General features: G+C 41.1%; 1 protein-coding gene across 2 annotated transcripts in view; it reads right to left on the bottom strand.

The window, feature by feature from the left end:
- Window positions 1–14555, bottom strand: part of LGR4 (leucine rich repeat containing G protein-coupled receptor 4) — a 148696-nt gene extending 134141 nt beyond the window's left edge. Inside the window, exon 1 of one of the 2 annotated variants that reach the window (XM_050955274.1) lies at window positions 13738–14555. In XM_050955274.1, coding sequence (XP_050811231.1) covers window positions 13738–13922 — 185 coding nt within the window. In that variant the 5' untranslated portion in view covers window positions 13923–14555. The remainder of the gene's footprint in view (window positions 1–13737) is intronic. The other variant, XM_050955272.1, reaches the window with a different exon arrangement.
- Window positions 14556–17480: the final 2925 nt, after the last annotated feature.

Genomic DNA, 17480 nt, shown 5'->3' with positions numbered 1-17480 from the left:
AGTTTCTGGGTGTAGGAAGGGAATTCTAAGGGAGTTAAGTACTGATCAGTCTAAATTTTGCCTAATCTAAAAAGTCTAGAAGGGGGACTGGAACCAGCAATCCAAATAGGATTCAGTTTTGGGGTTCCGTCATGGGTCTACACTCCAAAGCTGCAGATTAAATAGAGTCTTCACCTTCACCTGTCCATCGTCCATGGGGTGCTGAGCCTGTATTTGGAAAAACTGCAGAACCACCACCATAGTAAGAATTACTTTAAAATCATATTTAAACACAATTTAAAATAGCACATGAGTAAAAACAACATGGAAGAAATTACTGGAAGGGACGAGAGGGGTAAATTCCCTGAATCCCCATTTAACTATTTCACATATTCGGGTGGCAAGTGTTTTCTTCATTCCTCCCCAGCCTCACAATGGGTTTTCTTTCCCTTTGGTGATGATACAACAGTGCTGTGCCTTGGTTTTCTTGCTACACTCCTGATGACTGAGCAGTAACCCACTGGCTAGAGTGGAAAGCAGACTCTCACTTTGTTACCACACAATAGAAACTTTAGAGTCACAGTGCTGTGTTTGGTTCAGATGATAGGAAACAATTGGCCCCATTTTGTGGCTTGAAAGGGGACATAATGAATGTAAGGGGAGACAGCCTCCATGACTTGTTCCAGTGGGAACCATGCATCTGTGTTCTTATCTGGTGTATCTGTCAAGCAAATAGCAAGTGACAATTTTCCTAAAATATTTGGACACTGTAGTTGTCAGTGTTTGTTTGCTATCATGTGTCATTAAAGATTAAATGAGACCACAGAGGAGTCTGCTGCTTACTTATATTATTAATATTGGATTGCTGAAATGGATTTGTTCTACATCTGGGATTCTATTCCTACAGCAACACAATGTCATGTTAAATAATAGGACTTTGGCAAAAGCACTTCGATTACTAACAGTAAACCTTGTGGTTAACGTACCAATTTACCATGAAGTTTGAAGCTTGCAGCCCTTTGCCCTTACAGCCCCACGCCCTGTTTGCAAAGACAGAAATGAAATATTCCATATGTTTTGTGTGTCAGTAACAGGGCTATCGAAAGCAGGGCCACATTAGTCTCCCTGCTGAGAGACTGGGTCATGCTATTCATGTGTAACCATGCAGATGTCAAGAAAGTAATGGGAAAATTCTTCAACAAAAAACATTTTCACAGAACGAGGTTATCAAGTGCACAACTCCATTTGCAGCATTATTCAATTAAGCTAAATTAAACAGGTTTGGCAGTATTATTAAATGACTCTAAATTAAGCTGAGTAGCTCTGAGGTCACACAACGTTTTATGATTCAGTGCCAACTGTGTATCATTTAGAAGTCAGAACACAATTTCTTGAAATTTTATGGGGAGACATTCAACAGGCTCATTGTTTTTCTATTGTTAGGTTATTCAAATTTTAAAATAAGATGCTTTGAGTTTTAAAAGGGAAAGCTTAGCTAAATAGCCATAGGAACACAGTATACAGCTTTTTGTCCTTTAGGGCCTGATCCTTCAAGGCAATAAGCCCTCCCAGAAGGTGCGTAGCAACTGCTGCCTCACCTTTGAGCTTGTCTTCATGAGGAAAAAAGGACAAAATTTACAAAAAATAAATTATGAGCAAGCAAATGCTGTAAAAACCACAAAGACAAAACCCTATTACTGCTAGTGCCCTATGCCTCCCAGGTGGTGCTCGCCTCTATGCTGGGTCTTTGTGGCACGAGCCTTCCCCTGCATCTTTATATACAATATGCCGGAACCAGTTACTAATTTTAAAAGGTGAAATTCCACAAGACTCGTGGCACTTTACTTATATGTAGTACCTGAAGATAGGATCGAGTCCCAAGTACTTTAAACTGCAAGTCAGATGATGCAAAACAGTGGTTTCAAAATGGAAATTAACCTTCACAATGCATAAAGCTTATGGCTCAATTCTCAAAACCAACAAATGACTGGAGACTGCTTAGAATTAGCAGATCCTACAGATGTCATTATTAATGTAGTTACAGCCACTGATTTCTGTCCTTATCAAACACTTCTTGAAACCCAGTTTTTCCTCAGTTATTTGTCCAACTTTGGGGAGCTTCAAAAACACAAACAAAAAATACATCACACCTATTTTCTTCCTCGAGAGAGTTCAGAATGTGGGACTAACTGGCTCCTACTTTGTAAGAGGAAGGAGTTGCTGCAAGTAAGACTTTTTAAACAGAGGATTTTTGAGGCCTTGATGACCTTCCTGGAGTTTGGAAGGGAGAGAGTGAGGCACACATTGACAGACTGATGTAACCTGATGATCCCACATAGACAGTCTTACTGTTTGCAAATCCATACCACATTTATATTGATAGAATTCTATGTTGAAGGATCCCAAAGCACTTTACAGATCCACCCATCTCTGGGGTGGGACACAGCAAATGATTAACATTAAACAGTAATTTAGGACAGGGCAAAGACCAAAAGACTACAGTGCAGCACTTCCATAGCATTTCACCCTAACTATAAAAATACAGACAAGATCTGAATTACAAAATTCATCTTGATACATATTAAAGCATCAAGCTTCCACAATCTTTATCCCACGAAATAGTAAAATTCTTCTATCTAGTTGTATCAAACACTGCATTCAATCAGTTAAGTGCAATGAAATGACAATTTAATATTTTTAACTGTACATAATATACTACTCCAATCTCTCATTATAAAATATTACTTTTCAGATGTCCTTATTAAATTAAGTTTCCTCAAGTAGAAATTGAAAATCAACACAAGAGTTAAGGAAAAAAAAAAAAAACCACCACACACACACAACACAACAAAAGCAGTTTCACTTTATCTCTGTCATTACATGGAGTCCACAATATTTCAAATGTGTCAGTCTATGTTTCAACTAATGTTTTCTCAACAGCCAAAATGCATTGAACAAAACACTCCTTTAATGGGTTGGTTTCATATTAAAAGCTCAACTGACTTTTTGTGGTTTTACTAAGCCCCAGGGCACCATATCAGTGTGCAGATATAGGACAATGACACATCTAAGAAAAAATGACATATATAAATTCCAAGTAGACAAATACAAAATACCAGATGCATGAGGTTGACAAAAAACAATATCAAGTGATTTTTTAAAAGTAAAAGTCAGTTTTCACAGATGTCATTCCAGCCAACTGGAGAAAATATGCCAACACCATCACCTGTTCAGAAACAATAACCTTTTGCTTTTTTAAACATATGTTAGAATATTGCTATGCCCCAGTATATAATGATGTCCGTTGTCTGCACAAAAGACCCTTTTATACAATAAGAAAAATTGATGGACTACACACACAAATTATTGTCACATGCACACAGTAAACAAACAAACATAGAAACATTTTCTTTTCCAATTTGTCAGTTGTAGTAATCAGTGTTAGCAAGAGATGGTAAAATTATTATATGATTGGAGGTGTGTGACATGAAAGTCAACAGGAGTAACAGTAGCTCAGCACCTCTGAAAATCAGGTCACTTCTTTTGCCAAGCACACCAGATGCCATCTCAGCATTATTCCCACCAGGCACTAACAGATGCAGTGAACTACACCAGTGCTTCTCAAAGTCGGGCCACTGCTTGTTCAGGGAAAGCCCCTGGCGGTCCGGACTGGTTTGTTTACCTCCTGCGTCCGCAGGTTCACCACTCCAGGCCAATTGGGGCTGCAGGAAGGGCGACCAGCACATCCCTTGGCCCACGCCACTTCCCACAGCCCCCATTGGCCTGGGATGGCGAACCGCAGCCAGTGGGAGCTGTGATCAGCCTAACTTGTGGACACGGCAGGTAAACAAGCCGGCCCAACCCGTCCCGCCAGGGGCTTTCCCTACACTAGCAGCGGTCGACTTTGAGAAACAATGAACTACAGTACATTCTACACAGCCTTGATATCGCACCATCAAAAGGAATTTAGCCATTTACTTCAATGGGAGAGGGGATCAGGTCCTGAAACATGCGTTCTCAAACATTTCCAGAGTGAGGACAACACTAAATCGTGACAGGGATAACCTTCTCTCCCATTCAAAATGGTATCGGCAAGCTTCCCTCTCATTCACGGTGACATAAAATCTAGTGGCAGCTAAAACAATTGCTTACATACCAGTAGAAGAGAGATTAGGAAAGCACTTAATCCATTTTTAGCTGATTTGTAATGCAATTTAGTAGCTGGAAATAATGAAGAGCCAACTTCATAGGACCAGACATCCCTCTACAGATCACAGATTGAGAACTTCTCATTACTAAATAGCAGCAGGTTGTGTGTGTTTTGTTTTTGTTTTTTTTTGTTGGAGGGGGGTGGGAGAGCAGACCAAGCATGCCAAGAGGCAAATATGAAAGATGAGGGTAGGTAGGCTCCACCAGCAAGGTTCAAGGACAAAGTCCAGATGCATATGAGGTGCCCAGCCCAGCTGCTGGGGAGGTTGCTGGGATTTCTAGAAAAGTGCTGCCCCTTAAACTCAAATTGGGGTCTCTCTTTTATATCAGCCTTCTGCAAATAGGTGTCTTTTTAAGTTTGGAGCTCATCTCCTCTCTCTCTCTCCTGGAAGTAAGGAGCTTTCTGTCTCCTCCTTCTGTCAGTCCAGTCTCCTGGGTGTAGAAAGACTGTTTGGATACTCTAGCCTCCCTCTCTCTACACCTCCCCTGCAGTGAGGGTGATGAAGAGAAAATATTTCTGCTATTCTAACTCTCCTCCGGCCTCTTTCAGGTTCTTCATCTTGTCTATGAACAAATCCAATATCCTCGCTTTTTCCAGGTGGCAACAGCATAGAATTGACATGATTTTTGACAGTTTCACCACTGCCTACAGAATTCAGAGGGCAAGGGGAAAGCTGCTCAGTCTTGCTAGTTTTCCAAAGCCTCAACAGAGTGAAATTATGAGCAGCAGGAGGGGCACTAGTGCTGTCTGTAAACCCTCCACAATACAAATACTGCACCAGCTTACATTTGGTTCCCAGTGAGAAGGTAATCTTCACTAATGAAGGCTAGAAACTGTCAGCCTGCTTTCCCAAGGGACCAAGAACACAGTAGCTTTCTTTCACCTTACAAGGAGGTAGGAATGCTTTGCCCTTCTGGAATCTAGGCCAGTAACTTTCTCTGTGTACATAAAAAAAACAGGGGAAGTGTCTCATGAATGTTTTTTTGAATGCCTGAATTGCATCCTCCAGTATTTTTCATGTTAAACACATATTTACTAGTAAAAGTCTATCAAGGGTTAAAGGGAATGATTTACCAGTACAAACTTGTTTTAAATTAACATTCTGAAATTTTTCACACAGCAAACTGATTTCCATGCTCCCTGAAGTCATGGTTCTGAGCCTCTGCTAGTCAGCATCAAACAAGAAATGATATATGGCTGATAATAATGAGCTCAAGGTGCAAAAATAAATGTCAAGTGACTGACAAATTAGACACTGTGGTAGGGCACTGATTTTTGGGGAGAAGGGGAGGCACACAAGAATTTTGTTGCCAATTACACATTTTACACTCTTTTTCCTTAACACTAAAAACCGTAAAAAAAACCTCTACCTTCTCATGCAATACCTAGGACTTCATATTTCTTAAAGAAGAAAGAAGACACATGAAAAAAATACATACTTTAAATGCCCTAATCTTGCAACCAAATCAGCTTGAGAGACCGTCACTGAATTCAGGGTCGCTCCCCACAGCTGCAAGGATCTGCTCACCTGGATCCAGTTGCAAGATCTGGGCTGATGTATCTGTTCCAGTGTTATTAGTAAGCCCAGATGCATGAAAAGTCTTAGACTCTGCATGGGTGCAGAGCTCTATGGTAGCAGATCAAGATGTATTTTGACTGTTTTGTTTTAACTCTTCATTAATTTTTGTTAATGAACAATGAAAAATAGATTAGGCAGTTTCATTTCAGTTTCATTCTTGGGTCTCATCCATTAACAACGCTAGAATGCGGAAGGTGGGGAGAAGAAAATATTTCTTTTTAAAGCAAAATAGTGTTTTTATTGTTGTCAAAATTATTTGTTATATGTGTGTGGTCTTTTTCTTTAAAAAAGCCTTTATTTAAAAAAAAAAAAAAACACGACAACAACAAGGCTTCCAGACTGCCGTTTTAAAGAAAAAAATGAGTCTTTAATATATGAATAAAGGTGGACTTTATCACTTATCACAGTATGTAGCATAGGCAAGTGAAAAATTAAACAATGTGTAACTGCAAAACCTTCAAACCTATAATGCGATATAATTTTCCTGAGACAGAAAAGCCTTAATTATGCTACATTTTCCAAACTGAAGGTCATGCCTGGCCATCCTTAATTTTCAAAATAGTCCCTCTGTTAGACAATGTTCATTGCACCTAAACAGGCTCCTCACCATTCTAATACAACAGTAACTGATCCATAACATTACAAGGCAATGCCTTGTTCTCTTTTAATCTGTCAGATACATCGTAGGTCTACATGCTACCCTACCATCGGTTTCAGCTGAATGCTACATAAAAATTCCAGATTTAAAAAAACAAAACAAAACAAAAAAACCCACAACATTCAGTTATAAAAACACACGTTTCGTTGGAGACAGCAGGACTAATCAAGTGATACTATAATCCTGCTGAATATTTATATATAAACTCAGCAGAAATAGCCCAGTTGGACCAGATTCAGGTACAATACCTTCTTCGAGATGGGTACAAGAACATTACAAATCTCCAAGAATTAATCAACTCTTACAAATACAGAGACACCAATTTCAAATAGCTAGACCAGGGGTCGGCAACCTCTGGCACGCGGCTCGTCAGGGTAAGCACCCTGGCGGGCCGGGTCAGTTTTTTACCTGCCGATGCAGCAGGTTCAGTTGATTGAGGCTCCCGCTGGCCGCGGTTTGCCATCCCAAGCCAATGGGGGTAGCGGGAAGCAGTGGCCAGTATGGCTCTCGGTGCTTCCCGCTGCCCCCATTGGCCTGGGACAGCGAACCGTGGCCAGTGGAAGCCGCAATCAGCCGAACCTGCAGATAAACAAACTGGCCCGGCCCACTAGGGTGCTTACCCTGGCGAACCCTGAGCTAGACCTTGCTTATTAAAAAAACCCCAACATTTTGATTGTGAAGCTGCAGAACAACTGTAGAAAATACAGCATTAAAACTGATGGCTTTTAAAAGCCATTTACCCTGATTTTGGCAAATAGCAAAATTAGCATTTCCTTTTTGAATGTCTACTAGAAAAAAAAAGACATTTTTTTCGTTTGTGAAGTGATAGATTTGGAAGAAAGGGAAGATTAACCCAAATATGCATAGTGCGAATGGAGTGCATTTAAAACAGAATTAGGCAGCAATTGTGTTTTTTCTTCATGCAGGGAGGAGAGCAGAGAATAAAAACCAATGCAAACAAACATGTGAAATGGGGTAGACAATTATTTTTTGTCAAGGTCCAAATGTCTTGGTCTAGGTATAGCCAAGGTCCAGACTTCAGAGAAACATTTTTTCACAACACAATAACAATAATGATAATAATATGTAAATAAAATGATTTCACAGTCCATTCAAAGGTGTTTGGCAGTCCAGATTTGGCCCACGATCCACCTATTGACTACATCAAGATTATGCCAAAGCATCTGGACACTAGAATGCCTATGGTCTTGAAAACATACGCACAAAAAATGGAAAAACAGTAAAATTAAAACAAAGTAACCAACCCCTCAAAATTTCAAACACTCTCAGAAAATCATTTTGTTTGAAGGAAGTTCTTGGGAAGTAAGAGGAGTGGCATACTTGCAATTTTAAGCTTCCAAATTTTTCCGCAAATCAGGAAACAAAATGCTATGTATCCTGACAATCATTGGCAAGAACAAGGATTATATTTATGGCTAGGTAATATACTTTTCATTTTTAAGATTCTGATGAAATACTATATTTTATTATTTAAATTGGCTGGGATTTTCAAAAAATAACTAGCGATTTCAGAAGCCCAACTGTGTCACCTCAAAAGAGCTTGATTTTCAGGAGGTATCAAACACCCACCTTGTGAAAAATGAGACCTATTTAAAGTGTCTGAAGTTGGGGATCCAGATATCCAAGTTCCCGAAGATCACTAATCACTTCTGAAAAATATCAGCCAATGCGTCTCCACTCTGGAGACCAGTATTAGACTTGAAAAGTACAGTATTTGCAGTTAAGTAATACCAGCAGAAATATAAAAGATGCCCTCAGCATAACTTGCTTTGACCACATAGAGAATGTTTTCTTTTACATAACATATTGTCAGGTCATTGACAACATGCATAAGATCAATAGTGTACTGCAGGGTAAACTTCTCATTTAGGGAATATGGAGTTAAGTTTAGGTTAGTTTATCCACTTCTTTGTTTACCACTACACCACTGGGTAAGATCATGTCAAAGAAAAAGAACACATTGCATCAATTAAAACAAAAACAAAAAGAAAAACCCAACTCATTAGCTTTCATCTTAACATTACTGCTTTGGCATAATCAACTTGCTAGACAACAGTTATTTTGCAACAAAGCAAAGCCACAAAGCCTATGATCAGAAAAAAAAAAACAAGCAGCTGATTGTGTAATTCTGACTTCGAAACCCAACTAAGTTTTACCCAAAAAATGGCTCCCTACAGTAACTGTATCAAAAGTCTATCTCCTCTCCTGTTCCTCCTGATACCCACTGGATTCACCTCATCTCATCTGCTCTAATCCCCTCTGTTCGTATACTTCTTCCACACTACTCCCTTCTCTGTTTCTTTTTCTCAGGCTGCCTCATTCATGGAATATCATCCCAAAAAAAAATCCCTGTTCATCAAAATACCAGCCTTCCTCATTCAAACGCATCATCATCATAAACAACAATAACCTTCTATGTCACCCAAAAGCCATGAGGTATCCTCTTTTAAAAAAAAGAAACCCTATTATATGTTTAATGGAAACATCCTGCTCTGCTCATACCATAACTGAGAGTATGTCTTCACTAGCCATGTTAAAGCACCAGCACTGTAAAAAAAAAAAAAGAGACAGCCCACCCCTGTGAGGGGAGTAGCTAGTGACTGTCTATACTGCCACTTTATAGCGCTGAAACTTGCAGTGCTCGGGGGGTGAGGGGGTTCATCCGAGAGAGGAAATTGCAGCGCTATAAAGTGGTAGTGTAGACAAGGCCCAAGTAACTAGATGATCTTATTATTGAAACCCCAGTCCTTCCTCCCCTCATCCCCAACCCCTACCATTGTGTGGTATTCACTCATTTCGTCACATGAAAAATTAGACTGAAGACACTCCACGGCAAGGGACTCATAATATCCATTAGACTCTATGAAAAAAAAAATTTTAGTGAGTCGTACAATAATAATCAAGTATAATAAAATAATGGATGCATTGCGAACAACACACACCAACAGGAGTACCCAGTCTACGATACTCAATTGACCACTGTAAGATACCAGTACAAGCAGAAATAGGAAGAGATAAGAATGCAAATGGACATCCACCTGTGGTTCTATTCAAGCTAACCTGATATGGAAGATCAGGGAATACATCAGTATATTTTTATATATATAGGATGTTACATTAAGATTACACAGTTAAAAGCTATCAAGAAATGCAGTGTAGCTATGTTGGTCCCAGGATACTAAAGAGTTTTGCAAGGTGGGTGAGGCGATATCTTTTATTGGACCAACTTCTTTTGGTGAGAGACCTACAGAAGTTGGTCCAATAAAAGATATATTATCTCACCCACCTTGCCTCTATAACATCAAAAAATGTAAGGCTTTAAATTCTTGCAGGGTACAGGGCAGGTAAAAGATATGGTCATTGTTGGGTTAACAAGGCAGCAGCACATCACCATGGCAGTTTCTTGGACAAAACAAAAATGAAACAATTTTGTTTCTAAATGAAAGTTTCAAATTCACAGAATATCAGGCTCAGATGATGCTTACCAAGTGTGCTGAATTTTCTATGGCTTATAAAACCATTATTCTGCCTTTCCCCCATATCCAAAACTTGGGAATGGCTATGCTCCAAAACGGGGACTATTTAAATGCAAAGTTTTAAAAAGCAGCCATTGTTGAGTTCTGTATTTGAAAAAAGTCAAAAGCAAGGACAATAATTGGCATGCACATGGGCAGTATTTTTAACTCTTGCAAAGCAAAGAGCTGAAAGGATTTTGGTCTGAGGTAGACTGCCCAAACACCAAACACACATTGCAGTATATATCACATCCCACCTTCAAACAGAAACCAAGTATGGAATACATCAGTCCCAGAAGTGAACTTCTGGAATCTTATCAGCATATTAAAACAGGGAGTTACAACTGAAAGAGTTTGGCAACTATAGCTATATTGGGTTCTAATTTTAATGGCTTATAACCACTTCTGGACAATAAAAGCAGTCTCACAGATATACAGGGATGCTAGTCATCCTAATAACCACAACCTCCAAGTTCCTTTCTCCCAAGAATCTTGAAGCACTTTACAAAGTTTGGCAAGATCCCCATTTTACATATGGAGAAACTAGGGCACAGGGAGCTTATTAGCAAGTCTGAGGGCATGTCTACATTGCCCTGCAATTCCGACTACTGGGGCGTGAATAGCATTGCGCACCAAAGTGCTGCGGTGTAACTCCCCCATGTGAATGCTGCAGGTGCGAACTAATATGTTCACAGTTTGCATTCATGTAATCCTCCTTCAAAGAGGACTACATTGATGTTAATGCAAAGTAGGAATCTTTTAGTCTACGCCTCCAGCAACTGTGGGAGTTACAGCATGGTACTTTACTGAACAATACTATTCACATCTCCATAGTCTGAGACCATGCCCCTAGTTTGCTCAGTAACAGCGGCAGAATGAGATCCCAGTCCTCCTGTCTTCCATCCCCCTGCTCTAACCATGAGAAACACTGCCTTTGCAAATGAAACACAAGGAAAAAGCCAACTCCCAGTATTATATGGTACTATTATATGGCAGTCTTACTGTACAATACACCTAAGTCAATGAATAAATTACTTTGCAAATATGCAACTTCCTGCTAACAAGTAAAAGACTCCTAAGAATTTAAGGCTCAATAATCTGCTCTACACAATCCAAATGATAAAAATATCTGCACACATGGTACACTTCTACCCCGATACAACGCGACCCAATAGAACATGAATTTGGATATAATGCGGTAAAGCAGGGCTCCGGGGGGGCGGGGCTACGCACTCCAGCAGATCAAAGCAAGTTCAATATAACAAGGTTTCACCTATAACACAGTAAGATTTTTTGGTTCCCGAGGACAGCTTTATATCGGGATAGAGGTGTATATGAGAGAAATGGGACATGTTTTGCTAAGGTACAACTGATGAACAAGCACTGGGAAAACCCTGGGTGGTTCATACTAAGAACCAGGAGACCCTTTGCATATTTATGAATTTCATGAATCAGAAAGTAAATGAACCAAAATACACAGAAAAATAAAGACTATTTCAACAAAGTATATTCTGCTCCTTTACTTTTGACAAATATAGTTCAGTATTGATTTATGAGTATGCATCATCATAATTTGCTATAATGTGCACTAATACATTTTGCAACAGTAGCGAAGCTTTAGTAATACAAAATCTCATTACAGCCCTCTGCTATTAAAACTTTGCTGAGAAGTGGGGTAAGCCTGGCATGTTTTATTGTGAAACTTAACAGGTTTGTGGATTAGCAAAACTCTACCATATTGAAAGCTGTAAATCCCTCTTCAGTCATCTCACTACACAAGGGAAATGTACAATTAAAAGTTTATAATAGAATTATTGAATATTTAACACAGATGCCAACTGGCAAATCTTGCCTAGAGTGCCAACTTTCACAGAGGACTTTAAAGAAACGATCCAAAGAGACAACCTAGAGGTTTACTATGAAAGGAAACTGATTAACCAAATTCAGGAGACGATTAAATCAAGGTAAATAAAGCTGTATTAGAGATAAAAGTTCTCTCATTCCACATTTTAGACAATATTTTGAACAAATTAACATTGTGTGCTTAATTAATAACATCTGCCTACACTACAGACCCGACATGATTTTTGGCAAAGGAATGGTTAGTGCTGTTTATGGATGGACTACCTAACTCACCCTCCAAAAACAAAAGTTTGAAACTTTTGCTGGGAGCAGCACATCTAATCCTCTTGCTAGCTAGCTAAATATACTCTGAATTAATATGAGGATGTTTCAAAGGATACAAATACTTGCCCTCTCCATATTTTAACGCAGGTAATGTTGTTGCCTGCTATATTTACCTAATGTTTAACATTTACCTATTATTGTATTCTTTTTCCTCATTTCTATGCAAGCCATCTAATCTTCCTTGGCCTTGCATACCTGAACCGCAATTAACATTACTTCTCTGTTTCTTTGAGCAATATGATACTGCTACATAATTCCATTTTCAAATATAATAATTGATGGTTTTTGTCCTTCACCTCCAGCCTTCTCACTTGGCATATTCTGCAGGTAGTCGGTCTCCTGCCATTCTAGATACCTAATCAGAACTCCACTGCCTGAAGTCTATTCATGTCTTATTGTTTCCTTTTTCAGCTTTGGACCTTGCAGAGGCAATGTAAGTACAGTAAATGAATCTGCATAAGAAATGCCAATTTGGGAAAACCGTCTCCTGCTCTTGACTGATACAAACAGATTTGTGGATTTCTACAGTTCTTAAGGAAATCCTTCTGCAACCCCAAATGCTTACAATCCAAACATTCAAAGGGAACACATCAGGTGCTTAGATACTAAGTTGATAAACACACTTTAGAAATGCCTAAGAGTTCCCAAGTAATTAACAAAAAAACAAAACACACCATTAAATGTACATAGCATTGCTTATTTTTTGTTGTTCATAATACTGTGGTCTCCTCTTCATAAGGCTCTGTTTGACAAACAGAAGGGTCAGTTGGTTATATTGAGATCTTAGAGCCAGCAAAATCAAGGTATTTGCTCAATAACTATGCCTGGATTAATGGGTGGGGTTTTTTTCTGTGTTTTTTTTTAAACACTGATTGTGCTTGAATCCAGGTGTTACCTCACTCAGCATGCCCAAATTTGGCAGCACAAGAATACTGTCTTATTGATTCTGCCTTGCCCTTACCAGTTGATGGTCTTTGCTTGTTGACTGAGAACGGGCATGCACCAATCAGCAGGGTTTGGGGTTCTGTTTGTTTGACACACACTAAAAAGGTGTCTAGGTCCAACTTTTACCCAGATCTGCGAATCCCTGGCCTTAAGACACCAAAAGCCTGTAGGATGGGGACAAGGACCTATGGATAGAACGAGGGGTCTATTTCTCAGAGGAAGGGGCTCTATTAAAATAGATACAATATCTCCTCTCCGCTTCCTCCATCCGGGGGAACAAGGCAGTAATAAGGTAAGGGCCACCTTTCTCCCACCTACTTGTCAAATGGGATGCAAGGCCAGGGAGAATTAAGATCACCAAAATGACTGGCAGAAGGGCTGTCTGGGCTCTAAACAAATCTTTAAAAAAAAAATCCCTAGTTTGTCTTTGAAAGCACTTGGCATTAACCTAGCCCAGCCCTAGCCGGTCTCCGTACCCTGCCACACTAACAGGTAGGGCAGGCATCTGCCCAGGCCATGCTGCCAACACACCCACCCGGGAAACCTGTTTGGGAAAGCCTGGAGGCAAAGGGGGACCCCTTCTAGCAAACACACAAACACCCCTGTCTCCAGCTCCCCCCGCCACACAGCCCCCAGGACTTACAGGGCGTGGGTGAAGGCGCTGAGTCCCTCGGGCACGGCGGTCAGCCCCCGGCCGGAGCAATCGACTCCTCCGTCCCCGTCGCAGCTGCAAGAAGCCGGGCAAGGAGGAGGGGAAGCTCCGCCGCTGGGCCCAGCCGAGCTCCCGAAACCCCAGGCGAAGAAGCCGAGCAGAGCCAAGCACCGCATTGCGAGCCCCTCCGGTGCGTGCGGGAGCCTCGTTCCTGGGAGCGGCGAGGCTGCCGGGGCTGGGTCCCTTCGCAGAACGATTCGTCCCCCGCGCCCGCTGCCCTGGCCCCGCGCGGAGCCGAGCTGAGTCCTTGTTACCGCAGCTCCCTCCCCACCTCCGTGCCCAGCGCAAGCGGAGCGTCTCGCCCTCTCTCCCCCTCTGGCTTCCCCTCAACACCGTGCACAAGGAGCCAGCACTTCAGCGTCTCTGCCTGCTCCCTCCCGCTCCATTGAAAGGCAGCAGCTCCCTGCCCTCTGCGGGGCTCATCTCAAGCTAGCAGGTAACGTGCGCTGGGCTTTGCCTCTGCCGTGGCGCTCTCCCTGTTGCTGCTGTGCCGTGTTGCAGTGCCTAGGAAGTGAACCGTGCAGCCATTCCAGCTCCTGTCTGCCTCTCCTACTCCACTCCCCTGCTTGCCAGGAGCCAGACACACCAGTCCAGCTCCGCAGCCTCCTTTTCCCTTCTAGGGTTGCACAGTGTCGGGGCCCCGGCTGCAGCTCTATGCAAATCAGCTAGGTGCGTATACGGAGAGTGAAGCCGGCGCCCGCATTGGTGCAGAAGAAATCTGAGGCTGATTAATATGCAAAGAGAAGCCTAGCAGCAGCCAACGGACGAAGGGCGCCTTGGCCTCTTCGGTAAGTGGCGCTCTTGGTGGGCGTTACCCCGACAGATGAGTGACAAGGTGGTGGTTCAAATGGAATCCCTGAGCTGGCTGAATGGGTGATTGAAGGTTGCACACAAGGCAGCAGAGGTGAAGGTAGTGGGGTGAGTGTAAAATGCAAGCTGCGAGGAGTGCGCTGAAACAGAAGTGAATTCACAGAAACTCGAGTCATCTTAATTAGGGTAAAGGAATCCATTAAAATTAATATTTTAAAAATCAGTTTCCATTTCCTGCATGATGTGGCACTTTAATTTGGTTTTAATTATTAAAACCAAAAATTGTTTTAAAATCTGATTTTTTCAATTTTTGTTTATTTAAAAAACATGCATGAGTCCTGTACCACCTGAAGCCCACTCCTCCAAATACTTACTTAACTCAGTAAGGCCTTCTGTGTATGAGCCAGGCCTAACTTTTCTCCCATGAGCAATCCCATAAATTTTCCCTTGTATAAATATTCATTTTATTATTTGTTTGGGTCTTTCATATGGCAACAGGATAAAACATTTGTTTTAATATGAAATGTCATCATAAAACCACAGAAAAATTGGCAAGGAGCTTCAGGGGCAGGTTTAACACCCAAAACTACTTTGAATTCTTCTTTTTTAATTGACTGTATTTTAAGTTTATAGTGTCCTTTTAAATGTTATGGTACTGGTGTCATTGGAATGTGTAATATAACTGAGCACATTACTAGTCTGTGTAATCATGTGTCTATCACGTGTCTTCAATTCTCTATTCCCTTGGTTGGTTTGTTTCCCTGGCCCTGAATTAAGCCATATTCTGCAGTGAGCTGCGCATGCAGGGACCTGAGCCTACATTGAACAACGGGTAGGATTGGAGCCTTAGATCATAATTTCTGAGGGGCAGGGATTATCTCCAGTGTACAGCACCTAGTCCAAAAGGGTCCTGATTCTGCTTGGGCCTTCTGGACAAATACAGATAAATCATTATTTTGATGCAGTTTATTTTCTCACTTTCTATTTGCATCATGGAAACAAATTAACCCTGTTCACTTTTGTTTATAGCCAATTTCTAGTCAGTTTCACTTTCTAGTTTCCAGACTGGAAGGACTGGGTTACAAACATTGTAAAGAATTTTAAAATAATGTTTCCTTTGGCATAAAAAAAGCATGGTAGCTTGTTTTTATAAAACCTACAAATGTTGGCCAAGTTTGCGCTGGCTGGGGTCCTGTATTGTTCATTTCTCACTTCCGTTAAAAACTTCTAAAACCCCATTTATTCTTGCTGTAATGGCCATATTTCACTCTCTGTGTGTTCTGCATTGTACTAACTTTTTACATGCTGTCTTTTTGCCTTCTAACTTAGTGGGGATCTGTTACTCATTTAACTCAATTCACCTATTGTACACCACAGTGTATACTCACTATATTATTAAAAACAATAAAGATTCTGACAGCACTTTAATACCACTTTACTCTTTCATCCAAAAATCTCAAAGTATTTCACTCACTAATGCCTTGATCCTGTAATGGACACTGGGCAAGTGGACCCTCGTGGAGCCCCATTGAAATCACTGCGCTTCTGTGCAGACACAGCCATCTGCCCCCAGAGTCCATTGCAAGATCAGAGCCTCATTAAGCCTCACAAGACTTCTCTATAGTAGATAAGTATCATATCCATCTTCCAAACAGGGAAACTGAGGCACAAACATTAAGTGACTTGCCAAGGTCACTTAGCCCCCAGTTCTTAGGCCCAATAAGATACACACAGGCAAATCCCTGTCTGCACAAAACTCCATTGATTATATTGGGGCTATTTGTGCGTGTAGTGGTCTGCTTCCACATAGCTCATTTCTGGATCAAAGCATTAGGGCCTGATCCAAAGCCCACTGAAGATTGCCATTGACTTCAATGGGCTTTGGCTCTGACCTTCAGTGAGTATATAGTTGAGTCAGGAAGCAGGAATCCTGCATTTCAGTTCTGTTTTCTAAATACAAGCTAGACCATACTCACCTTCTTCCAATGCCCATAATCCCAACAGGGAGATTGAAAGATAGAGCTTGCTTACACCATATATGAGGCAGAGGTTTGGTTAAACCCCACAATGACTTTTTGGGGACGATTATTAATAAATATTTGGTGAGATTAAAAAAAATGAAAGAAAAACAAGGAGACTTTGAAACAACAGTACACTAAGTAAGCCAGACTCGGGGACTTTCATTGAACGGTAACAGTGACCATAGGGACATTTGTCCACAGCAAGCCAGTGCATCGTAGATTTACACCATGCTTTGCCACATACTAACTTGCTATGTAGGAGACCCTCAGTTCTACTACTGCCTCACTGCCTGAACACGACCAAGTCACTTAACCTCTGGGCGCCAGATTCTCATTTGCATTCTGGTCCATTTGTGCTACCAGAAGAATGCAAAGGGAGTGGAAAGAAGTTGAATTTGTTGCTATGCAGAGGAGCTCTGAGGTGGAACCTAGCCAGCATAGCTAGGCCCTGTGTCACCTCAGTTTTGGTGCAGGAGATGGGGAGGGAGTGTATCCAACAGGAATGCTCTAACCTTTGCCAGGGCTCTAGGCAGTGCTGAGTCACCCACTTGTAAGTAGCTCCCTGACACCACCTCTCTTGCCATGTGGGGTGCACCAACCAGAAAGCTCAGCTCACTGGAAAATCTGAGCCCTTGAGGATTGTTTCCTGTCTGTAAAATGAGAATAACATTTACCTCCCATCCTGCCACTCTTACCCATTTAGAGAGGGTCAACATTTTTGTTTGTTTGTTTGTTGATGAAACATTTTAAATTGTTCATTTTTCTGACAAAATTCTAAAAACATTTTCTGCTCTTTTTTTGTTTATGGCTTGTCAGATTTCTCTCCCCCCTCCAGTGGCAAAA

Source organism: Gopherus flavomarginatus, chromosome 5 (genome assembly GCF_025201925.1).
Source record: "Gopherus flavomarginatus isolate rGopFla2 chromosome 5, rGopFla2.mat.asm, whole genome shotgun sequence".
NCBI lineage: Eukaryota > Metazoa > Chordata > Testudines > Testudinidae > Gopherus > Gopherus flavomarginatus.
This window is presented reverse-complemented; position numbering and strand designations above follow the sequence as displayed.